Here is a 23,390-nt window from a genome sequence, read left to right on the forward strand (position 1 = left end):
ACATGCACCCATTTCCCAGAGAACTGCTGGAATGCTGGCATTCTAGCTATTCTGTGTTGTGGAGTAAGCATCCAAAGTCAGGAGCAAAAGTTGGTGCATTGCATTTAGTCACAGCATGGTAGCAAGCCGGCATGGCAGCAAGCTGGCTGGTCAGTATACTGACATGCCCAACACCCCGCTGTCACTGCCGTCGTCGTCATGACTACACCCCCAACAACTGCAAATAGGAGCCTGGGGAAGGAGGACCAGCCAGCAGCTGCACCGGGTGGATCCTGAGCCTGCTTCTGCCCCTGCCAAACAGGTACTAAGGCGGGGCCGCCAGAGGCAGCACTTCAGCGTTGCACTTGGAGTCGCACGGAACAGCACCTGCAGACCCACCCACCTGCTTCTCCAGAGACACCAGCAGCCACAGATACCAGCAGCAAATAGCAGCAGCAGAGGGCAGCAGCTTTAAAGACCAGGGAGAAAGGGGCAAACGTGGACTTTATCTGCTCCTTCTTAGCTGCTGTTCTCTTTTATCTCTTTTATATTCTTTTAAACTGTTGTGCATTTTATATCTTAACTTTTTAATATGTGCCTGGGAGGACTATTGAGCAACTCAGGGGGTCGGGGAGGTGCCACCATAACTGTGGTCACGGGCAGGGGGAGGTATGGCGTTGGGGGATTAACAGGCCAGCTGAGGAGAAGAGGGGCTAGACACCTTACAGCTGTCCCCTCTTCTGGTTCTTCCCCCAACCTGATGGTTCCTGGTAGCCTTACCAGTCTGCCCTCGGGTCTGGTGGTGCTGCTGCTGAATGCCAGGTCGGCCCAAAATAAAATCTCCCTCATCCATGATTTGATTGTGGATGAGGGGGCTGACCTGGTATGTATTTCTGAGACCTGGGTGGGGGAACTGGGAGGGGTCACTCTCTCCCAGCTGTGCCCTCCTGGGTACTAGGTGCAGCACCAACACCGACTTGAGGGTCGGGGAGGGGGGGTTGCCGTGGTCTATAGGAATTCAGTCTCCCTCTCGAGGCTTCCTGCTCATTCGAGTGCAGATCTTGAGTGTTTGTACCTTGTGTTGGGTACTTGGGACAGATTAGGGATTCTGTTGGTGTACCGCCCACCCCGCTGCCCATCAGACTCCCTGCCTGAGCTGACGGAGGTGGTCTCGGACTTGGTGTTGAGGACCCCTAGGATGATGGTCCTGGGGGATCTCAACTTCCATGCCGAGGCCGCTGTATCCGGGGCGGCTCAGGACTTCATGGCCTCCATGACAACCATGGGGCTGTCCCAACATGTCATCGGCCCAACGCATATAAAAGGACACACGCTTGATCTGGTTTTCTCGACTGGGCAGGAGGATGGTGATCTGAAAGTGGAGGAATTAACATCTGTCCCTTTGTCATGGTCAGATCACTTCCTGCTGAGGTTTAGACTCCTGGCGGCCTTTCCCCTCTGCAAGGGTGGGGGACCTATTAAAATGGTCCGCCCCCGGAGATTAATGGATTCTGATGGATTCCAGAGGGCTCTGGGGGATTTTCCTGCTGGTATGGCTGGTGCTCCTGTCGAAGCCCAGGTCGCTCTGTGGAATGCAGAGATGACTCGGACGGTTGACACGATCGCGCCCAAGCGCCCTCTCCTTCTGAGCAGAGCCCGGCCAGCTCCTTGGTATACACCTGAGCTGAGGGCAATGAAGCAAGAGGGGAGACGGCTAGAACGCAGGTGGAGGAAAACTCGTGCTGAGTCTGACCGAACACAGGTAAGAGCCCACTATCGAGCCTACTCTGTGGCGGTGAGGGTGGCAAAGAGACAGTTCTTTTCCACCAGCATTGCATCTTCTCAGTGTCGTCCAGTGGAGCTTTTCTGAGTGGTTCGTGGCCTGTTACAGTCTGGGCCAGGGAGAGAGACGGTGGAACCCTCGGCGGCATGCTGTGATAAGTTTGCAAGGCACTTCGAAGATGAAGTCACTCAGATTCGTCATGAATTGGACACCACGATTAATGCAGTTCCATTGGTAGAGGCGTTCAGAGCATCCTCTGGTCCAGTTTTATTGGATGAGTTTCAGTTACTGAGGCCTGAGGATGTGGACAAGGTGCTTGGCCAAGTCCGATCGACTACTTGTGTGCTTGACCCTTGCCCTTCATAGCTTATTAAATCAAACAAGGAGTGGATGTCCGGCTGGGTCCAGGAGGTTGTAAATTCCTCCCTGAGAGAGGGAGTGGTGCCTGCCACTTTAAAAGAGGCAGTAATTAGACCACTCCTGAAAAAGCCTAAACTTGACCCAGAGGATGTTAACAATTATAGGCCAGTCGCCAACATCCCCTTCCTGGGCAAGGTGCTTGAGCGGGTGGTTGTAGGACAGCTCCAGGCACTGTTGAATGAAACAGATTATCTAGATCCATTTCAATTGGGCTTCAGGCCTGGTTTTGGAATGGAAACTGCCTTGGTCGCCCTGTGGGATGACCTCTGCCGGGAGAGGGACAGGGGGAGTGCGACCCTGTGGATTCTTCTGGACCTCTCAGCGGCTTTCGATACGATCGACCATGGTATCCTTCTGGATAGGTTGTCTGGGTTGGGAGTTGGAGGCACTGCACTACAGTGGTTCTGCTCCTACTTGGATGGCCGATTCCAGAAGATGGTGCTGGGGGATTATTACTCTGTGCCATGGCAATTGTGCCATGGGGTTCCACAGGGCTCTATTTTATCCCCTATGCTGTTTAACATCTACATGAAACCGCTGGGGGAGGTTATCCAGAAGTGTGGGCTGAAGTGCCATCAATATGCGGATGACACCCAGCTCTATTTATTTATTTATTTATTTATTTATTGCATTTATATCCCGCCTTTTTTCCTCTTGCAAGGAACCCAAGGCAGCTTACACCGTCTTCCTCCTCTCCATTTTACCCTCACAACAACAACCCTGTGAGGTAGGTTGGGCTGAGAGTCTGTGACTAGCCCAAAGTCACCCAGTGAGCTTCTATGGCCAAGTGGGGACTAGAACCTGGATCTCCCAGCTCCCAGTCCAACACTCTCACCACTACACCACACTGGCTCTCTACCTCTCTTTCTCATCAAATCCAGGTGAGGCAGTGGCTGTTCTGAATCAGGGCCTGGGCACGGTAATGGACTGGATGAGGGCCAATAAACTGAAACTCAATCCAGACAAGACGGAGGTACTGTTAGTGGGTGGTTCGTCTGCCTAGCTAGGTGATATTCAACCTGTTCTGGAGGGGGTTGCACTCCCCCTAAAGGATCAGGTTCGTAGTTTGGGGGTGCTCTTGGATCCAGAACTGTCACTTGAGGCACAGGTGAACTCAGTGGCACGGAGCACTTTTTATCATCTTAGGCTGGTATACCAACTACGCCCTTATCTGGACAGAGATAGCCTAGCTACAGTGATCCATGCTCTGATACCTTCTCGTCTGGATTACTGCAATGCGTTATATGTGGGGCTGCCTTTGAAAACGGTCCGGAAACTTCAGCTGGTCCAAAATAGGGCAGCAAGATTGTTAACACGGACTGGCCTGCGAACTCATATTACGCCAGTACTTTTCCAGCTGCGCTGGCTGCCAGTCCATTTCTGGGCCCGATTCAAAGTGCTGGTATTAACATTTAAAGCCCTTAACGGCTTGGGGCCAGGTTATCTGAAGGATCACCTCCTCCCATATGTGCCTGCCCGGACCTTAAGATCATCGTCAGCGGCCCTCCTCCGTGAGCCCCTGCCAAAGGAAGTGAGGCGGGTGGCTACTAGGAGGAGGGCTTTTTCTGCTGTGGCACTCCGCCTCTGGAATGAGCTTCCTAGCGAGGTTCGCCTGGCACCGACATTGTATTCCTTTCGGCGCCAGGTGAAGACCTTTTTATTCTCCCAGGCATTTTAGCTTTCTGAACTTTTAGCTTTGCTGTTTTAAATCTGTATTTTAAATTCCTGCACTGCTGCTAGGTTTTATTGTGGTTGCATTGTTATATTGTGGGTTTAATGTTCTATATATTTTAAATTGTTTTATTGTGTGCTGTTTGGTTTTAATTTTTGTGAACCGCCCAGAGAGCTTCGGCTATTGGGCGGTATAGAAATGAAATAAATAAATAAAATAAAGTGGGTTTTTCACACTACTGGAGTAGTACATGGGCAGGCCATGGCTCTCTTGTTGCATAGGCTGAAAAAAGACTGCTTTTTTCCCATTTGGGAATAACATGAGATAGGCAGGGGGAAATGGCAGGAAAATCACTGGACGATTATGACTTCATGTAATGGACCCGCAAACTTCCGTGAGTGGCCAGTCATGAATGTGCAATAAATTGCAGGTGTAGAGATGCCCCTAGATGAAAGAGTCAGAACTGGTACAACAGCAGAATTGACTGAGAGAGCTAGACCAATGATAGTAAGATATTGCTTGGATAAAGGACCTGGATAAAAAAAGAGACACTGTCAAGTTAGGTTAGTTGGATGTGTTTATCCCTGGTTGTTCTTTTGCCCTATTCTTACCCTAGTGTTTTGTGTGTGTGTCTGTGTGTGAGTATCCATTCAGATTTTAAAACTGTTTCGTATGAACATTTTTCTTCAGTAATTTTTAAAACTTTATTTTTTCAAACTTTGTGGTCTCTTTTCTTTTTTGGTTTCCCACCCTGTGTCTAACAGCCAACCCCCACACTACCTAAAGTAATACCTGAGGCTCAGAGCGTTTTGAAGCTGGCTTGGTAGAGACAGCCAGAGAAAAAAATATTTCTATCTGGTGGCAGCAGAAAAGACCACAGGAAGGGAAGGGCAAGAAGGAGTGAAGATGCATTCTTTCCCTGTTTTCCTTTCCACGCACAGAACAGGGTGTTGCCGGTCCATGACACATGGCAATGGCAGTAACAACATAAGATAAGATAACATAAGAGGGCAGGAGGTGGGTTGATATAAGATAAATTTGGGAATCTCTAAAGAACAGGTAATCTTAATGTATATCATGTACAGTTGCAAAAAACAATTATGAATAGACTATTGCCTGTTCATGCATTATTTATTTAACTTATTTATTATATTTATAGCCTGCCTTTTTTCCTCCTTAAGGAACCCAAGGCAGTGTACATAATCTTCCTTCTCTCCATTTTATCCTCACAACAACAACCCTGTGAGGTAGGTTGGGCTGAGAGTCTTTGACTGGCCCAAAGTCACCCAGTGAGCTTCCAGGGCCAAGTGGAGACTGGAACCTGGATCTCCTGACTCCCAGTCCAACACCCAGTCCACTACACCACGCTCATTATCAAAGTAATAAAGCTGCTGTTTTTCCATGCTTGTATCTCATGCTACAATAGTGTCTGCAGGAAGTAATCATGTGGATAGGGAAAGTAATGCGGTTACTTCCCCTGGTAATGTCACTGGCCCACAGGGAAGTGGCAACACTGGCAAGGAAAAGAACCACAACAGTCACTGAAACTATTGGATTTCTTCCTGCAGATGTTACTGGACAAGCATGTTACCCAGTTCCAGTTCTCTCTGCTATGGATGGGTGGATTCTACACTGCTCTAGTAGTATATGAACTGGCCCTACTGAATCTATTATTTATTACAGTGAATGCTGACAGTCCAACATAAAATGTTTAAATTAGAGCTGTGTGCAGGTGGCTTCTCAAAATTCTCCGCCTTATTTGTGGGCAGAGAAATTTGGGAGATAATTTCACTGAATTTCCCCAGGGGAAGGAGAAATTCTCCACAGTTTCTCCCAGGGCTCCCCATTGGCAGGGCTTGTAGCACAGCTTCGTTTGTTTTTGGTAAGGGTTTTGGTGTTTTTTGTGCTACAAAAGCATCAACTGTGTTGGCAGGCTGGCTCCCATTTTGCATCCATGGCAACGCGGGTGGGGGCAGTGTTATGTCCAGTTCCAGGGATGAGGTGGAGTTAGTGCTCTGCCAAATCTCTCCTCCAATTTCCAGAAAGTTTTCTTCTCCCATGAAAAGGGCTTCCATTATTCTGCCTCATTCTCAGGACAGTCTATAATTTATGCTGAATTTCTTTTGGTGGTGTTTTTGAGGTCTAATTCTAATCACAGCTAGCCTCCCAGGCTACCTGCACTTCCTGATCCGAAAAAGTTGTAAGGGAAGAATTACCTCATGGTGCCTTCTACTGGGCTTCAATTGAAATGTAGGGAGCTGAGGAGGCTTCAGGCTGCTGGAGAGATGATTGTACAATGAAAGTTTATTCACTCCTCGGCCACCTCCTAAGTAAGGTAAGCCCAAGAAACCCACACCCAACCCTTGAGAATTTCTCTGAAATTTCTTCAGTACTGAATTTCTTTTCAAAAGCAATTTCCCTTCTATGAAACTGCATGAAAATGGTTGAAAAAAATGTGGGAGAAATATTTGGCACAGCGCTAGTTTAAATGATTGCTGATAAATATGTTCCCTTACTTTTGGAACATTCACCAGTAAGTGCTGACAATCCGATTTAAGTGACTGTCAACATTCACTGGTGTATCCCTTTGAACATACCATGCTGATGAGATACATGGAAAAATAAAGTCATTGACAGTCCAAACTCTCACACATGAATATTAACACTGACTGAACTTTTGGGCATGCATGGCAACACATACTATAAAGTGGCAAAGCTTTTAAAAGTAAAGTAACTATCAAGTTAACATGATGTGTTCTGGATTATTCCTAACAACTATTGTTTCTAAACTAAAATACTTTTATTATACTTTTTTAAAAATGCTACTGTTCCTATAATTTGTTTGTTTGTTTGGAAATGTATTCTGAAGAAGCAGATTAGATTTTTTATGTTTCAAATAACTGCATATATATATATATATATATATATATATATATCGAGAGAGAGCGAGAGAGAGTGCAGAGGTACCAAAAGAAGGTAATAAGTTCATATTTTGCAGACAGTTTCTATACTTTTATCATGTCATTATGTTTCCAGAAGCTCTGTCACTGATTGGAAGGTGGGTTATCTGATCAGCAATGTACATCTCACAATCTCAGCATGACATTTTTTGGTGTGCAGCTTCATCAGCTGGATAGCAGTGTATAATTTTAAGTTGAAGAAGTGATTGGTATTACAATGGGGTGAATTTTGTTGGAGGAGGCTGATATACTTAGTTTTCGTGGCTATGGAATTCAGAGCTAACACTTTGTAGCCTTGAGTGGGCAAGGACCCAGTCCTACTTAAAATAATAATGTGGAACACAGTTTGAGGTATTAAAAGCTCCACATTCAAGTTCTTTGATTGACCTTATGTAGAAGAAGAGACAGCATGTAGCTGGAGTTTAGTTTATAGAGAAGCCAGAGTGATACAGTGAATAGTGTTGGACATGGACTAGAAAAACCTGGCTTCAGATCCCCACACAACCATGAGAATTATCTGGACCAGTCATTGACTGGGTTTGCGCAACTGGTTGAGTGTGGGTTGTTTGTTGAACCATGGGTTAGCATGCTGTCTGAACCCAGGACATTTTCCTCAGGATGGCTTCTTAACCATGCAGTGTGGCTTATTTTTCTTGAACAAGCCACCTTGAGAACCCATGGTTTGTTGTTGGGTTGTTCAGGGTGGTTAAGCCACACTGCATGGTTAACAAGCCACTCTGTGGAAAATGTCCTGGGTTCAGTCTAACCCACAATTCAACAAACAACTCCTGGTTCAACAACAACCCACACCCAACCACTGAATGTGGATTAGCTTGTTGTGTGACCAGCCCCATTATCTAGCAAACTAACTTCCTTTACAGGGCTGTTGAGAGAATAAAAGGTGATAATAATGGTTAATGCCCTTAAGACAAAGTGTGTGAATAGGATGTGATAACTAATAATAACAGTCCAACTGTTCACACTGTCCAGGATTTGAAGAACTACTTTAAGAGAGCCCAAGGGCTTAGCTGTTTGGATTTTTGACTTTAAACAGCAGACACTCATACCATATTGTAATCTGCTTTTGAAACTCCCCTGAATTTCCTGAAGTGTTCTTACATGTGAGGCTTGCTATTCAAGAAATGCAAGTCCAAAGCTCCTCTTGGATGACATACATCATTGATTCCATGGCTCTTTGGATCTAGCCACTGAATTGTGTTAAGGGGTCACAGAACTCCAAGGAAGGAAACTCATGCTAGTTGTTGCCCTTCTTTATTTCCTGCTCTGCTCCTGGCACTGAGCAACAAAAGACAACTGATTTGTGTGATGCTGCCATTTTTTGCCCAAAACACGAAATAGATGTTACTTTTGTAGATTGCAAGATTCCAAGAAAGCAGAGCAATGAATTTGGCGATGTGGCTTGGAGATAGCTCTCCCTATGGAAATGGAGTTCTGAGAGGGAAAGTGATCTAAGAGAGTTTTGCATCTAATTTAATATAGGCTTTATGGTGGCACAGTACTGACAACAATTTAATTGTATATTTAATACTCTTAAAACACATTAATACACTTCTATTTGGAAAGAGATTGTTTGGTCACCTTGGTAGATGATCCTCACTGGGAACTGGACAGGAGAAGTGTGTCCCTGTTAGTTCTGCTGGACCTTATTGATTGATTGATTGATTGACTGATTGATTGATTGATTGCATTTATACCCCGCCTTTTTTCCTCTTGCAAGGAACCCAAGGCAGCTTACATTATCCTCCTCCTCTCCATTTTATCCTCACAACAACAACCCTGTGAGGTGGGTTGGACTGAGAGCGTGTGACTGGCCCAAAGTCATCCAGTGAGCTTCCATGGCCGAGTGGGGACTAGAACCTGAATCTCCCAGCTCCTAGTCCAACACTCTTGCCACTACACCACACTGGCCTTTCAGTGGCTTTCAGTACCATCAACTGTGGTATCCTTCTGAGGTGTCTGTCTAAGGTGGGATTGGGAGGTCCTTTTCTGGAGGGATGATATCAGAGGGCTGTGCTGGGGGATTCCTGTTCAACCTCATGGCTGTTGGCCTGTGGTGTTGCTCAGGGTTCTATCTTATCCCCCATGCTATTTAACATATACATGAAACCACTGGGAGAGATTGTCCAGAGTTTTGGGATTCGGTGCCACCAGTATTCTGATGACATCCAGCTCTATTTCTCTGTCTCTCCTTTCCAACATTTAAATCCAAGGAAGCTGTTCTGGTTCTAAATTGGTGCCTAATGTTGGTAATGGACTAGATGAGGGCAAACCATAGGAAGCTTAATCCAAACAAGACAGAGGTGCTCCTGGTCAGTCAAAAGGCAGATCAGGGAACAGGGATTCAACCTGTGCTGGATGGGGCTGCACTCCCCCAAAGGCTCAGGCTCACAGTTTTTGGTGTATTATTGGCCTTGGCCTTGAACCTGGATGCCCAGGGCTTGGGGGGTACCTAGGAGTGCATCAGGCTAGTGTGCCGTCTGTGCCCGTTCCTAGGGAAATCTGATCTGGCCACAGTCACACAAGCCTTAGTTACATCCTGTTTGGACCGCTGTAATGCGCTGTATGAGGGGGTACCTTTGAAAGCTGTTCAGAAACTTCAGTTGGTCCAGAATGCTGTGGCCAGACTGTTCACTGGGGCTGGTTACAGGGAGCATATGACTCCCTTGTTACAGAAGTTTCACTGTCTGTTTCTGGGCAGAATTCAAAATGCTGGTTATGACCTATAAAACCCTGTATGGCTTGGGACCAGGCTACCTGAAAGAACACCTTCTCCCATATGAGCCTGCCCAGTCCTTAAGATCTTCTGGAGAGGCCCTTCTTTTGGGACTGCCACCATCAGAGGTGTGTTTGGTGGTGACGTGAGAGAGGCCCTTTTCGGTGCCCGCTCCCAGATCTGTGGAACTCCCTCCCAAGGGAGACTAGGTTCACTCCCTCTCTGTTGTCCTTCTGCTGGCCGGCAAACACTGCTTTATTCAAGAAGGCCTTTGGCTTGTAAGTGCGTCTATGGGTTTGCACTTTCGGTTCGGTGCTGTTTTTATTCTGTAATTGTTAGGTTTTTACTGCATTTTAATGGGTGTGTTTTCCTTTTAATCTATTTTAAATTGTTGTGTAAGCTGCCTTGAGTGCCATTTTTTGGTAGAAAGGTGAGGTATAAACCAAATAAATATATATCTGTGTGTGTCTTTAGTAGTCTTGCTGATGGTGACGGGAATCTGCAGGGGTTTGAGTGTGACGGTAATTTGTTCAAGACACAGTATATTAAAACATGGTTATATATGTGGATGAGCAACTTTTAAAGTAGAAGAATGACATCTCCATCTGAAGTCATTTCCCCACCGTAGTTCTTTATGCTTTTGTTTGAACACTGCATTCCTTCTAAAGATGTATTTTTGTTTTATCTGGCCAGGAGTTAAATAGCTTTAATTATTTGGACCTCTATAAGCTTGCTGACCTCTTTAACCTCACTCTGCTGGAGAAAGCAGTGGTCGACTTTTTAGTGAAACACCTCTCTGAGCTACAGAATAGCCACCCGGAAGAAGTCCTGGCACTACCGTACTGCCTCATCCGAGAGGTCTTGAAGAGTGACCGACTCACATCACTCAGTGAAGAACAAATCTGGCAGGTAAAGTACAAAGGTAATGGGCAGCATATGTTAGCCTGCAGAAAAACCAGTACTGTGGATCCTTAAGCATTTCAGAGAACAAAATTAGTAGGAAAATTAGTCAGGAAACAATAGAAGAAAATTCTTGGGGCACAGTCCTTCTATGGCTGTGCACTGAGGACTCCCTACAGGGCACAGTGGAGTCTTGTTTCACTCCCTCAGCATGAGTGCAGGCACAGCACCATGCTGTTCCAGAAAACACACGTTCCTTGACTGAGTGGAAGGGGGAAGACTAGATGGGTTATAGGACCGCTTTATAGATCTTCCATTCTGTATAATAGTCTAACATACTGAATGGCTGTGCATGCCAAGAGATGGCTATATTGTGCCTTATAGAGATCTCTCCATGCATTGAGAAAGGTTGTGCCCTTGATTCTGATATGTGAAAGTCTGTTTAATTAACCTAATGCAACTAATTCATTGGGAAATCACACCATCTTTTTTGTTGCATAACTTATGTCGTCTTAACATAACTTATTTATTGCCCCTTCGTATTCAGTGTAATCTAGTTTGCAGCTGGAGAAATATACAGAACCACCCCTGAAATGTGCTTTGCCAAAGAAGAAATGTGTCTCTCACCCCAAAAATATGGAAGTGGGAACCAGGGAATTTAGTGCAAGTATCTTTTGCTAGAGCACTGCATAGTACCATGCACTCCTCCTGTATTTAATAAGATTAGTGTATGCCTCTGACTGTAACCAATACTAGCTTATGCTTATTGGAAATGTATTGAAAGGCAGGATATAAATCCTTAACAACAACAACATCAGTGGTTCATACAGTTGGTATGTCCTCATGACTCCCAATAGTTCAAGAATCCAATGGTAACCCCACATCCTAGCACTGAAAATTGTGTGGGGCAGCCAAGTTTCTGAATTGGGCTGAAGTGTCAATAGGCTCTACCTCAAATGGGCATTTCTTAGTAGGAAATCCTGTAGTGTCCAGGACCCTATATGAGATCTCACACAGTGCCTTGGTGGCATCTTAAGCAGGACTACCTTAGCCCATGTCATAGGGGTGGTGGAAGGGTGAATATACAGAAAGATTAACTTTTTCACACACAGTAGACTGAAACTGGGATTACTTGTGTAACTGCTTGTAGCAGGGAGTTGGTGTTAACTGCCTCGGTATGAGTATCCTTTATTGCTGGAATGTTTTTTTTCGGAGTGATGAGCACAAAATTGACACCTGCAGGAGAAGAACAATTTGGCCATGTCCCAGTGAAGCAAATGCAGGTCTTGTTTGTCAGAAAATGTGCCTCTATTCCTGTACTGAAGGATAAAAATAGAAATGCTTTTTAGGTTAGCAGAGAATAAACACCCCATGAAGAAAATGTGAGTGTCTGCTGTATTCCTGTCACACTTGCTGCAGCTAGTACTGTGTTCAGCAGTGGTTAATGCGCTGCTTTCTGAGTGGCAGCAAACTCTACACTGACCATTTTAGGTGTTATCATAATTGTCTCTCTGATGGTTACTAATGCTGTTACATAGAATATTTAAGCTATTTTACTGCTGTGGGCAAAAAATATATATATTTCATTTCTGGTCCTCCAGAATGAATTAAGACATCCATAAATATTTGCCAATTTAAGCTTTGAGTGTGCAATAAGAAACTGTTTTTGCTTTATCTTAGTAAATAAGTAATTCCCTCATAGTCAACCCAATACAGAAAAATCAAATCAGGCCTGCTCTGTTGCCTCAAGTGTAGTTAAGTTCATCATTTTTGCTAAGGTTATACTGGTAATGCAATATACCATGGAAGAATCTAATATTCAGCCCAGGGTGAAGATTGGGTATGCCAGAGGATTAGTGTCAGGGTGCTTTATAGAAGTGAAACTTGATATACAGGCTGGAGACAGAGCTACAGAATCTCATTAAATTGCTGAATTGTTCATTACTAAGCACTCTCCCTTTAATAAAGTGCTCATTGACTTTGACAAATCCTCATCCCATGTCTTAAAGGACAACAACAGAGCAAGAGGTACCAGGAAAGGAAAAGGAAATTGGCCCCAATTTTTGGAAGGAAGCAGGGGAGGGTATATAATAGAAAAGCTGATGAGGAATGCTACTCTTTGGTTACCGTAGCACGTTAATCGTTGTGACATTGGCAAATGCCATTTGCAGCCATGTTGTGTATGCACATGCATGCACAGGAATAACTCTGATTAAGTATTCCCCCCCAAGGCATCATCCACTGGTTGAGCTTCCAATAAGCATCGACCACAAATTTAATGGTGTCTCTCCTCCTTTCTTTTCCCAAGGGCAGAAAAGAGTGGATGGCAATATTGCCTAGACATAAATAATTCCTCCACTGTGTCACTGAAATGATGACTCAACCAATGTATATTCAGGTTCAGGTAGTTAAAAGAAAAATATTTATCTGACTTTTTGGATACTACTCAGGCTTCTGTGGACAGAAGTTACTGCAACTAGCACTGAGTTGTGGGTAAACAGTGTTTCAGTGGATAATTCTGTCTTTTCTAGTTCATGAAATATGCCCTTGTAGTAGTAATAATTAAAATACTTTTCAAAAGTTTAAATAAAATCTCTTTAAACCAAATGCTGTTTGGTGGCATTTGAATAAGTGAGAATGCTAAATGCATTAAATTTATTCTACTGTATTTGTTTCTGATGAAAACACCAAGGCCTTGTTCTCATGACTATCTCAGTTCATGGGGGAAAGCCAATCTATGGTGACTTTTGGCTGTGTAAGTCTGTGGTTCTGGAATCATTTAGGAAGAGTGGATGCAAAGTACTCACCCCCCCCCCCCAGTATTTAAGAAGACCAATTGTGATTATTCCTCTGGAGCATCTATAGCTGGTGGTTATGAGGTCCAGAATGCTACACCAGTTAGGTTACTGATTTGTTTCTAGGCTCAATTTGAATGGCTGGTATTTACCTTTAAAGTCCTAACCTGGTCTTGGGCTATTTATCTTAAGGATCATATTTGCAAATATAAAGTGGCCCGAGCTTTAGGGTGCTTCTAGATGGAGGGCTCTGAGCACTAATGGTCAGGAGGTGTTGTGTAGTGATTCCATCTTTTCTTCATTAACAGATTTTCCGTCATAAGAAAAAAGATGGAAGAAAGCACTGGGGAAAAATGGGAAGGTTGTGAGTGGAAGACGTTGCCTGGACCTCCCACACCCCCGTAAAATTCTATAAATGAGGCAGGGTGATGAGGTGATAAAACTTTGTCTGGAAGCACCTTTAAAATCAGCGTCGATGGCGCTGCTATCTGAACCATCTCTAGTAGACATTCAGTTGGGTGTAGTAGGGATCGGGATGGGTTTTCTTGGAGGTGATACTGCAGTTACGGAATTCTCTCTCCTTTTTAGATATATTGAAAACTTTTTTATTGCATAAAACATTTTGTGATTTTTTTTCTGGTGTACTAATAGGCAAACTGTCTCATGATGGTTGTAGTGCTCTTGTGTTTTTTTTACTACTTCTATTTTAGTGTTTTAGTTTTAGCACATTTTTTATTTTTACATGTAAGCTGCTTTGGTAACTGATGATAAAGATGCATTATAAATAACTTAAAATAAATAACATTAAAAGTAACCACATGAAAAATGTGATGTTGCAAAGCCTAAGTATGTGCATGAGCAAGCCTTGGAATTTTGCTGAGAATCCCTCCCAAATGAAAACTGCTTTGCAAAACCTTAAATAGACTCTACTGGCACATAAGGATTCAGTCTGGATTTGGCTTTTTTTTCTGATTATATGATGCCCCTTTAGACACTGAAGTTGTGCATTGGTAAAATAGCATTTGGCATAATGCTACTTGTGCCCTCCAGATGTGTTGGACTACAACTCCTATAATCGCCCAGCCAGCTCCCATTGGGGATGCTGGCTGGGGATAACTGAAGCTATAGTCCAACACGTCTGAAGGGCACCAGGTTGAGGAAGGCTGTGCTGCAGGAATTCTCAAGTCAGTAGGTTTCTGAAGGGGAGCAGCCAAACTGCATTGCCTAAGCCACAAGTTACTCCTCTGTAGTTGAGCTACGGCTACTGGATGCTTTATGAAAGTGAGAAGAAACTAAATACGGAAAAACAGCCCATAGTGTGCACATGCAGTCTGGGTGCATTAGGAATTTTCCCTGCTTTGTTCCTCATCACTTTCCCCAGCCACACACAGGAAGCAAGGGCACCTGGGAAGGAAAAAGCAGACCTAAGAGAAATTACAGCAGCAGTGCTTAAGTGAGATCCTTGCTGGGATGGGCTATAGAAGCAACCACGGCACAGAAGGCCCCTGTATGGGTTGACGGGTCTCTAAAGCAAATGAGTTGGCTGGCTTCCCCAGTTTGAAATTGCTCAGTTTTGGTAAGATTCATACTCCACATATTCGTTGAACACAAACAAGGTAGACAGACTTGTTCTAGTGAAGGATTAAAGAGCATGCTTCTGAGTTTGAGCATGTCTAGAATGTCTCTTATTCGCTACTGAGTAGCTACTAGTTACATCGACACACCTAGATTCGGGGATCTATTCATCCAGTCAGACTTCAGTCCTGCCACCACTACCCCTTCTAACATAGACCCCTGCAGAAGATCTTGCTGACACTTTTATTTTATTTTATTTTATTACATTTATATCCAGCATTTCCTTCAAGGACTGCAAGGCAGCCTACATAGCCCTCCATGCCCCATTTTAGCCTCATAATACCCCTGTGAGTAGATTAGACTGAAGGCTGGTGATTGGCCCAGAGTCACCCAGTGAGTGGGTTGAGTGGGGATTTGAACTTGGGTCTCCCCAGGCCTAGTCTGAAACTCTAACCACTACTCCACTGTACATGAATTTCTCCCTTACAGTTTCAGACACTACTAGCATGTTGCACATAAACTTCCTCCTCTTCATTCTACCCCCATCCCATCCAGTATTTGCCATGGGTAAAATTTATTTATTAATTATTGTATTGTTATCCCGTTCCTCGGCCAAAAAAGGCTCCTGGAACGGCTTACAATCAATGAACAGAGAAGACATCCCGTGCCCACAGGCTTACAATCCAAAAAAGCCATGACACACAAGGAAAAGGCAACGGGGAGGAAAGAGGGAGAAAAAAGAATTAGGTAGACTGTCATGACTAACTGAAGTCCCAGTAATTTCCATAGGTCTACTCTAAGTAGGACTTACATTGGATTTTAGCCCCTGTAGCATTGTCCCACTCTTTTCACCTCATCCTGGAACTGCCAGAGTCCAGGCTAATAAACTGCTGCCACAAGGCTCCAGCCAGCCTAGTACCATAGGAAGTGCTGCTTTGTACTCTCAGACATCTAGATGACAAACACTGTTCTTTCTGCGGTTTTGGACTCTATAAAGACCTTGATATGTGATTCTCTAGGGTCAAGAAGCTCCTGCCTCACTTCCGCACTAGAAATATAGCACGTCTGAGCGTGCTCTATTCTTCACAATCCTTGACTTCACTGATATTACAGCCTTATTTTTAAGTAAATATCAAGTGTATCACTTTAAAAAAGGCAGTTAGAAAAATGATAATACAAGAAGCAAGCAAATAAGGTTGAAGGGCCAAGGCGGTGCTGTACTTCGTAGGAGAAGAGGATGAAGGCACCAGTGAGGTACCAGTGCAAAGCCTGAAGCTATATTGAGTATGTGTGTGGCTCATGTTGACAGATGTTGCTCAGTGTTGTTTAAAACCAACTAATTTGAAAGTGCCTGTATCTTTTGCCACTCAGAGAAGAAAGCAGTTTGGAAAGGTGGGGGAAGATTGAACAGGCAAATGTAGCCCAATGGTATCATAATAGTACAAGGCATGACGTTTTTGGAAACTCTAGACTAAGTCATTTCTTCATGCTCCTTATAAAGCCAAGGATTTAAGTTAACTGCTGTCTTAGATGTATATTTTTAATGTTATGTTTGGTTACTGCTGGAGCTTAAGAGTGTTTGTAGATGCAGCTTTTATTGTGCAATCACCCTGCATCATTCATGGAATTTTCCTGGGGGGTGGGGAGATTATCATCTCCCATTTGTAACTCTCCCATGTTTTACCACTGTTTCTTCTGTCTCTTTTCTTACCAGAAAAAATATGTTAAGGAGAGAAAGATGGAATGGCCTGGTTCAGACATGACAACAACCCATGGGTTGTTGGGGCCACATGGGAGCAAGTGAGCATGCACTCTGCCTTCTGCCCACTCACTGTTTCTGCTTTGGTTTGTTGGGTTAAAACTCTGGGTTGTTTCTCTCTCAACAACTCAGAGTGCTGGGTTTGGACATCACGAAGTACAACCCAGGAATGGGGTGTTCCTGAGTTTTTTGTAATCTGGAAACAGGGGAAGCGGCAAGTGGGCAGGAGGTAGTGCACTCGCGTGCTTCCTACTAACCATGGGTTGTTTAACCTGTGGTTTAGCTGTTATGTGCAAACTGGGTCAATAGATGCACAGGGTATTTTAACTGGTAGTGTTAGGGGCCCTCCTTTGGGAAGCACCCTTAGCCTTTAGATAATGACCTGTATTTTAAACTAGTAAATGTTTATACATGGGACTGTTTCTCATGCAGTATATCGTGTTCATGTAGTGACATTAGGAAGTAATTCCATGAGTGCATACACATAAAATAGTTGCATTGGAGAATAGTAACTCTTTCAGAGGTAAACCTGTGTGCGGTCCACAGTTCTGAGAAGAAACACACACACACACACCCCTTAGGTGAGCCTAAGCTCAACTGAAATCAGTGGGTTTCAAGTGCACTCGTAAAGTCCTTCAATTTCAATGGGATTTAGATTTTCTCTGGATATTGCCTCTAGATATCTGTTGGAACAGCTGGCACTCATTGTCTTTGTCGTCCATGAACATATACAGTGCTCTTGAGCCTCTTTCACAGAGGAATCTCTTACATTCTTCATATTGATTTTTTTCAGAGCGTTCCCAGCATTGCTTTCCCCGTTTAACTTATGGTATTAGCTTATTATTAAATATATGCCACGGGTTTATGCTAAAGGTCTTAATTTTTTTATATATCTGTATGATATACATGTGTGCGTATGTTTGATATTTTTGAGGCCTGTGCTATTTTAATACTGTTCATTTCACTTCTTCATTTTATTTTTTTGCAGTGCTGTAAGCAAAGAAATTGCTAGAGAGAATACTTTTTGCTTCACTGTCTTACAATAGAATTGCCCCACATAATTTATCCTGGATTAAAGTTTGAATTGCATAAAGGTTTACAACAGAAACGAGGACAGTTGTTGGGTCTGTAGCAACATAATTTAGGTAATCTCTGTAGTTAAATGGGCAAATATATTAATTTTAAAATACAAGCCTGGAATTCATGGCCAGGATTCAGCGAGACCCATGCATGTGGGTAAAATGCTTCCACAGCTGCATGCATGTGTATGTGTGTTCTGTTCCTGCTGCAGCCAGTTGTGCCATCAAATAGCACTTCAGAGTATCCACTAAAGCCTCTGGTGAGACCTTGAGCCAGTCACGATCAGCCTAAGCTACATTATGAGGTTGTTGGAAGGCTAAAATGGGAGGCAAGAAAGAACTATGTATGCCACCTCGAGTGCTTTGTAGAAAAGGCTGATGGAGTATAGTAGGTAAATAAATACACTTCATTTGACAAGTAGCAGGATCATACAATGTCTTTCTGAAAATTTTGTTTGGTCCTGCAGCATGGGCTGCACTCTTAAATATTGGAAGTAAATCCAGCTGAAATCAATGGGACTTACTTTTGAGTAAATATTATTATAATTGGGTAACATCAACCTAACATCAACATCTTTTTTTTCAACCTTAGGAGCCCTATTCTTCAAAACTTTATTCTGAGCTCAGCTGACTGGATTGACAAAGTGATCCCTAGTCTCACATTGCAAAACTGCTTTTTCCTGCACTGTGCATCTCCGCTTTTTTGCGGACCTGATTGACACAGTCGGTGTGGGTTAAACTAGCCACAGTGGCTTGTTTAAGCCATGGCATGTGCCCAGTGCAATTTTTCTAATTTCCCCGCCCAGGCACAGTTTGTCATGTTGTTCAAACCTGGGCGGCATGACTTGTGGGAGGGGGAAACAACCCTCAAATAACCTAGCAGCCCATGGGAGAATACTGTGGCGACATAAACCATTGATAGCAAGTGTGTGTGTCTGTTTAGGCTTTCTACTTGGAAGCTGATGTAATGCAGAGCATTCTGTTGTGGAATTGAGCCCTAATAAGAGAAGGGAGGTTGCCATCTAGAGGGCTGGGGGAACCATTTGTGCCCAACTGAAAGTTTTACATAACGGTAACAACTTTGCAAAACCTTAAGGAAAAGAGAACCCAAATTGGCTGCTGCAACCTGCTGATTAGGGAATGCATTACTGGCTCTAAGTGCCTGCGGTGCTGAACTGTAGTCCTTGCCTTGGCAGCTTATAATGTGCTCTTTCTGTACATCTGCAATCAGATGTCTGATTATGTAGTTATTGAAATGGATTAGAGAAAAAATAAGGGTAGATTTTATTTTGTGACTTTTTGTATCCTGCCCCTTTCTCCAAAGAGCTCAGCATGCCATTTTAGCCTCACAACAAGCCTGTGAGGTAGTGTGACAGATTTTTCCTTATCTAGGGATATTTTGATGCGGGATTTTTGTATTTAGCTTGATCATAGATCAGCAGGTAATGTATCCCATGCCACATTCCAGGTAGAAAGTGTCACCAACAAATTGTAAGTTTACAACATTCCTGGTATTAATACACAGAATTTTTAGAAAGAGGACTCTGAGATCAGGTGTGTCTTTTCATCTTTTACTTTAAAATCTCAAGCTGTTTTTACATTATCATGATATAAGGCATTAAACATACAAGAACAAATAGTAGTTGTTAAAAAAACCCAGAATTTTAATCATTTAGAAGCATTGCCTTTGAAATAGTATAATATCTTACCCAATTAATATTTCTGAGTTTTTAGCAAAATGGAGCAGAGAAGTCAGTGAGGGCTGGTGACATTGTCCCCCTGAGAACTGATATTTGGCTCTGTGGGGACAAGTAGAATGTTATGGAGTCCTTATATTTTCCCCTCATATTTATGATTCCTTATCAATTTGCTTATGTATGTTTCACACAAAGCAGAGTTTCTCTAAAAAGAATTAGTTATTTTTTCTAAAGTACTCAGCTATGATTTTGGGAATTAATATATTTACTTCATTACTTGTCACCTTCTCTGAACACATTTCATTAAGTTCCCCCAACAGGATACCACTTAGTTCTCTTTCATAGGTTCTGTTTATTTTTTTGCTGTATTTTATTTGCGTCATAATCTAAGCATGTACACTTGTCTAGTAAGCAGCTATCCTTTCCCCAATTTCCTTATCTGAAACACCTGTTACTCCTTTCCTGAGTTCAGCTGTGAAAATTTCATCTTTCCCGTAGCAGGCTCCAAGGTTCAATCAAAATTCACATCATGTCAGCACAAATGCATCTGTTAAAATGCTTTGTTTGAATTAATCTGATTCAACCTTCATATGATAATACATTTTAATATATCATTTGTTTCTCTATGGAAGTTATAAATTCTGAGATAAGCTTATGGGAAAAATATGTAGAAGACCAATAATCTTCCTTTTTGGATAAATATTTGCAAGGTAGCCTGTTATGCAAGTCTGTGGAGGAGTCTTGGCTTCTGGGGCAAACAATTGTCCCAGTAGGTCAGGCTGAGGAATGGTGAACTGCCCGAGGCCTACCCAATGAGCATTCATAACTGAGTAGAAGTTTGAACTGGGGTCCCATTCTCTCCTCCCCACTGCCATCTAAATCAAACCAAACATTGTTGCTATTTCTAAAAACTGGCTGTCACATTGTGTACAAACCCTCAAAACCAAAATTGTGGGTTTTGTTAAGGAACTAAAGTTTAATTTGTTACAGAAAGAAAGTAACTAGAAAGGAGGCATGTCCTTTTAACTGGCATGCTGATGACAAGATAAGAAATTAAGTCTCTGTGCAGGTCCTACCTCTGCTGTGATGTATGTGGCTGGCTTCTCTGGACCCAGAGCTCAAGAGTTATTAATCTGCCCTTGGGGAGTTTACCAGCCTTTTGGATGTTGCAAATTATTCACCTGAATGGGACAACTATTCTTAACATGCCCAGATGGTCCACAAGCTGGTTAGCCTTACCCCAAACCCACTACTGCTAATTAGCATTTACACAGTGATTTTTTTTGCGTGGGGAGGTGCTTCTATATATTCTTATTAATACTTAAGATACCTTTCTGTGATTTGTAAGTAATCAAATAATTAAAATATTTATACCCTGTCCAAAGGGTATAAATCGAATACCCTGCCTGATTCCAAAGGCAGCCAACAAATATGAAAAAATATATAAAATACCACGTATAAGATCACCAAGGAAATTTTAAAAACCCAACAGAAAGTAAAGCAGCTAACAAAACTGCAGTTCAAAAACAGCAGCAGCAACTTTTATATTCAGTGCTGAAGAGAAAACCAACCTCTTCTATTTCTCTATGAAACTCAACAAAGGAGGGGCTCCATTCCCGGTGGATGGAGTGGGGAAGGGAATTCAAAAGGCGAGGGCCCATGATTGAGAAGTTCTTTGTTGCCACCTACCCCTCTTCAGAAGATGGGGGGCATTTTGAGCAGGCTCTGAAGTGTCAATAGGCAGGCAGCCAAGTGCAGCAGCTATGCCTCAGGTGAGCTGCTAAACAATGGCAGTGAGATTTGCAGGCAGGCAGTTGGTCAAAATGGAGTTGAATCATAGAGATCCATCTTGAATTGTAATTGAGTCAGAGATACGGGTTTTTTTAAATACATTTGGGAGAACTGGTGGCCAAATCTGAAATGAAACAAGGGCATTGCTCTAAAACCGTTTATTGAATACTTCTGCTACAAACGAGAAGCTGCTTGCATTCTAGCAGAGTGAGCTCTTGCACGAACAGACTTCCCCATCCCCATTTCAGTAGAGGCCGGAAATCCACACGCTCAAAGAAACTTTGGAAACTGAAAAGTGCTAGAGAAGTAGCATTTGCATTATGTGCTTTTTTTGTGTGCTATATTTTATTAATATATAATAACACATATATTAGTACCCCCCCTTGGGGGGGGCAGCAATATCTCATGCTGTATCAGACCCTGCTGCTGAATTTCCCCCTGAAATTTCACAGATAGTTTCTCTAGAAGCAGCCTTCACATGAAAGTATTTAAGCAAAAAAAAAAAGTGGGGTGGGGGTGGGAATTAACATTAATTTAAAGAGGAAATACCTTTTAATTCTGCAGTTGCACTTTTGTATGTCTCTTTCAAGTAGTCTCTCAAAATTGCAATGTATGAATATCTTTTAATTTGCATTCTGATATTGTATCCTCAAAGGTGACAGCACCAGTAAAATCAGCACAGATTGGTCCATGCAGGCACGCAGGCCACAAACTTCAGATATGTGCTCCACTTTCCATTGTCACTCTCAAACAGAATCTCATAGTTGCTCTCCTTGACCTTTTGCATATAGGCCTTTTAAGAATGACAATCTTTGCCCCTTTCCTTGGTATGAGGTGCATTTGGTTGCTAGGCTAGCAAATAGGACTGAGATGAGGGTAGTGATTAGTATAATGGCTGCCAACGTAACAAAGGGCTTCTTCACATGGAGCTTTTATCCTGCTATTGAGATTGGTTACTCACGGAAGTTCATGGGCCCTTTAGATGACGTCATCAACCTCCAGGGTGTCTCCTGCACTACATGACCTTTATTCCATTGTTAAAAAGATCAGAGATTATGAGCTATCAAATTATAGCGCTTGAATTCTGCTTGAGTTCCCTCTGTGAAAAGAGGAAAAGGTGCAATAAGAGGAGCTAAACCACAGCGCCATCCAGTGGCTGTATAATGAAACATATGGAAAACTCAGGTAAGGGGGGAAAGAAGGGGGAAAGTGGGGGGAGGAAGTGAGTGTGATGGGAGTCCATCATGATCCTGCATTTAAAACTGAAGCCCCATTTTAAATGCAGGATTTTAGGCTGGTGTAGAGATGTTCAAAGACACCTAGGTTTCCCTAAAGCATGGGAAACTGGTGATATTTCCTTGTAGTGTTCCTAGTGAGAAGATGCATTTAGTGACATCTTTTCCAAGTTTCAGATTCTCCGAACAGTGTCTGTTTCCATCCTTGCGCTCTCAGCTTTCCGATGCTGCTTTTCCTACCCATATCAACAAAATGGTTAATGAGAAGAAAGTGAACAAACAGACAGACTCACAGACATGTGGAACATTATTAATATAGAAGACAAGTGGGACCTGCAAGAAAATGTCACAGTATGGAGTGCTGCTCTTCAGGATTGTAGCCACTTCTTTGCATTCCCTGTCTCACCTGGTTTTGTTGCCCCCGCCCCCATAACAATCTGTCAGCATTTGTGGTCACTGAATTGTGTTTAGTCTTCTCTGCACTTGTGTAAAGCTTAGGGTTTTCAAGCCTGCTAATATGCCAATCTTGTGTGTTGGTGTGGTGCTAACTAAGCAATGGCGCTTCTAGCCTGAACCCTGGAAATAGAAGGAACAAGCAGGACCTGCAGTCTGTGGAGAGCTCCTGTTCAAGATACCAGCCACTCAGTTCCACCTCCACCAGCGCCCCTGGTTCTTTTTCCTCCATAGTCAGCATTCTGTGCCCAGTGAGCCTGCCCAGTCCAGATTGGGATGTGTCTGGGGTGAGCTGCTTGCCCCATGAGGATTGTAGTTTTCCAGACCACTCGTTTGAACCCAAGTAAAGATTGTGCAGGAGGGAAGCACTTTACTTTGCAGCATGCCAGCTTCCCATTTTTTTTTTTTAAAGTAAATTTAAAAAGTCTTAAGAAATTAAATTAGCAACGTATGGCTGTGAAAGCTGGACTATAAGGAAGAGTGACTGCCGAAGAATTGATGCTTTCGAGCTGTGGTGCTGGAGAAGACTCTTATGAGTCCCCTGGACCGCGAGGAGGT

General features: G+C 43.3%; 1 protein-coding gene across 9 annotated transcripts in view; it reads left to right on the forward strand.

Moving 5' to 3' along the window:
• KLHL32 (kelch like family member 32) overlaps positions 1 to 23,390 on the forward strand; it is a 98,712-nt gene that overhangs the window by 48,741 nt on the left and 26,581 nt on the right. For 4 of the 9 annotated variants that reach the window (XM_084827155.1, XM_084827154.1, XM_084827153.1 and 1 more), the window contains exon 6: positions 10,242 to 10,457. The exons of the other annotated variants lie outside the window; for them this stretch is intronic. In XM_084827155.1, the coding sequence (XP_084683281.1) occupies positions 10,242 to 10,457 (216 nt within the window). The remainder of the gene's footprint in view (positions 1 to 10,241; positions 10,458 to 23,390) is intronic. 9 annotated transcript variants of the gene reach the window in all.

This window comes from Heloderma suspectum, chromosome 1 (assembly GCF_057233095.1).
Source record: "Heloderma suspectum isolate Gila_16-S chromosome 1, 16-S_ref, whole genome shotgun sequence".
Taxonomy (NCBI): domain Eukaryota; kingdom Metazoa; phylum Chordata; class Lepidosauria; order Squamata; family Helodermatidae; genus Heloderma; species Heloderma suspectum.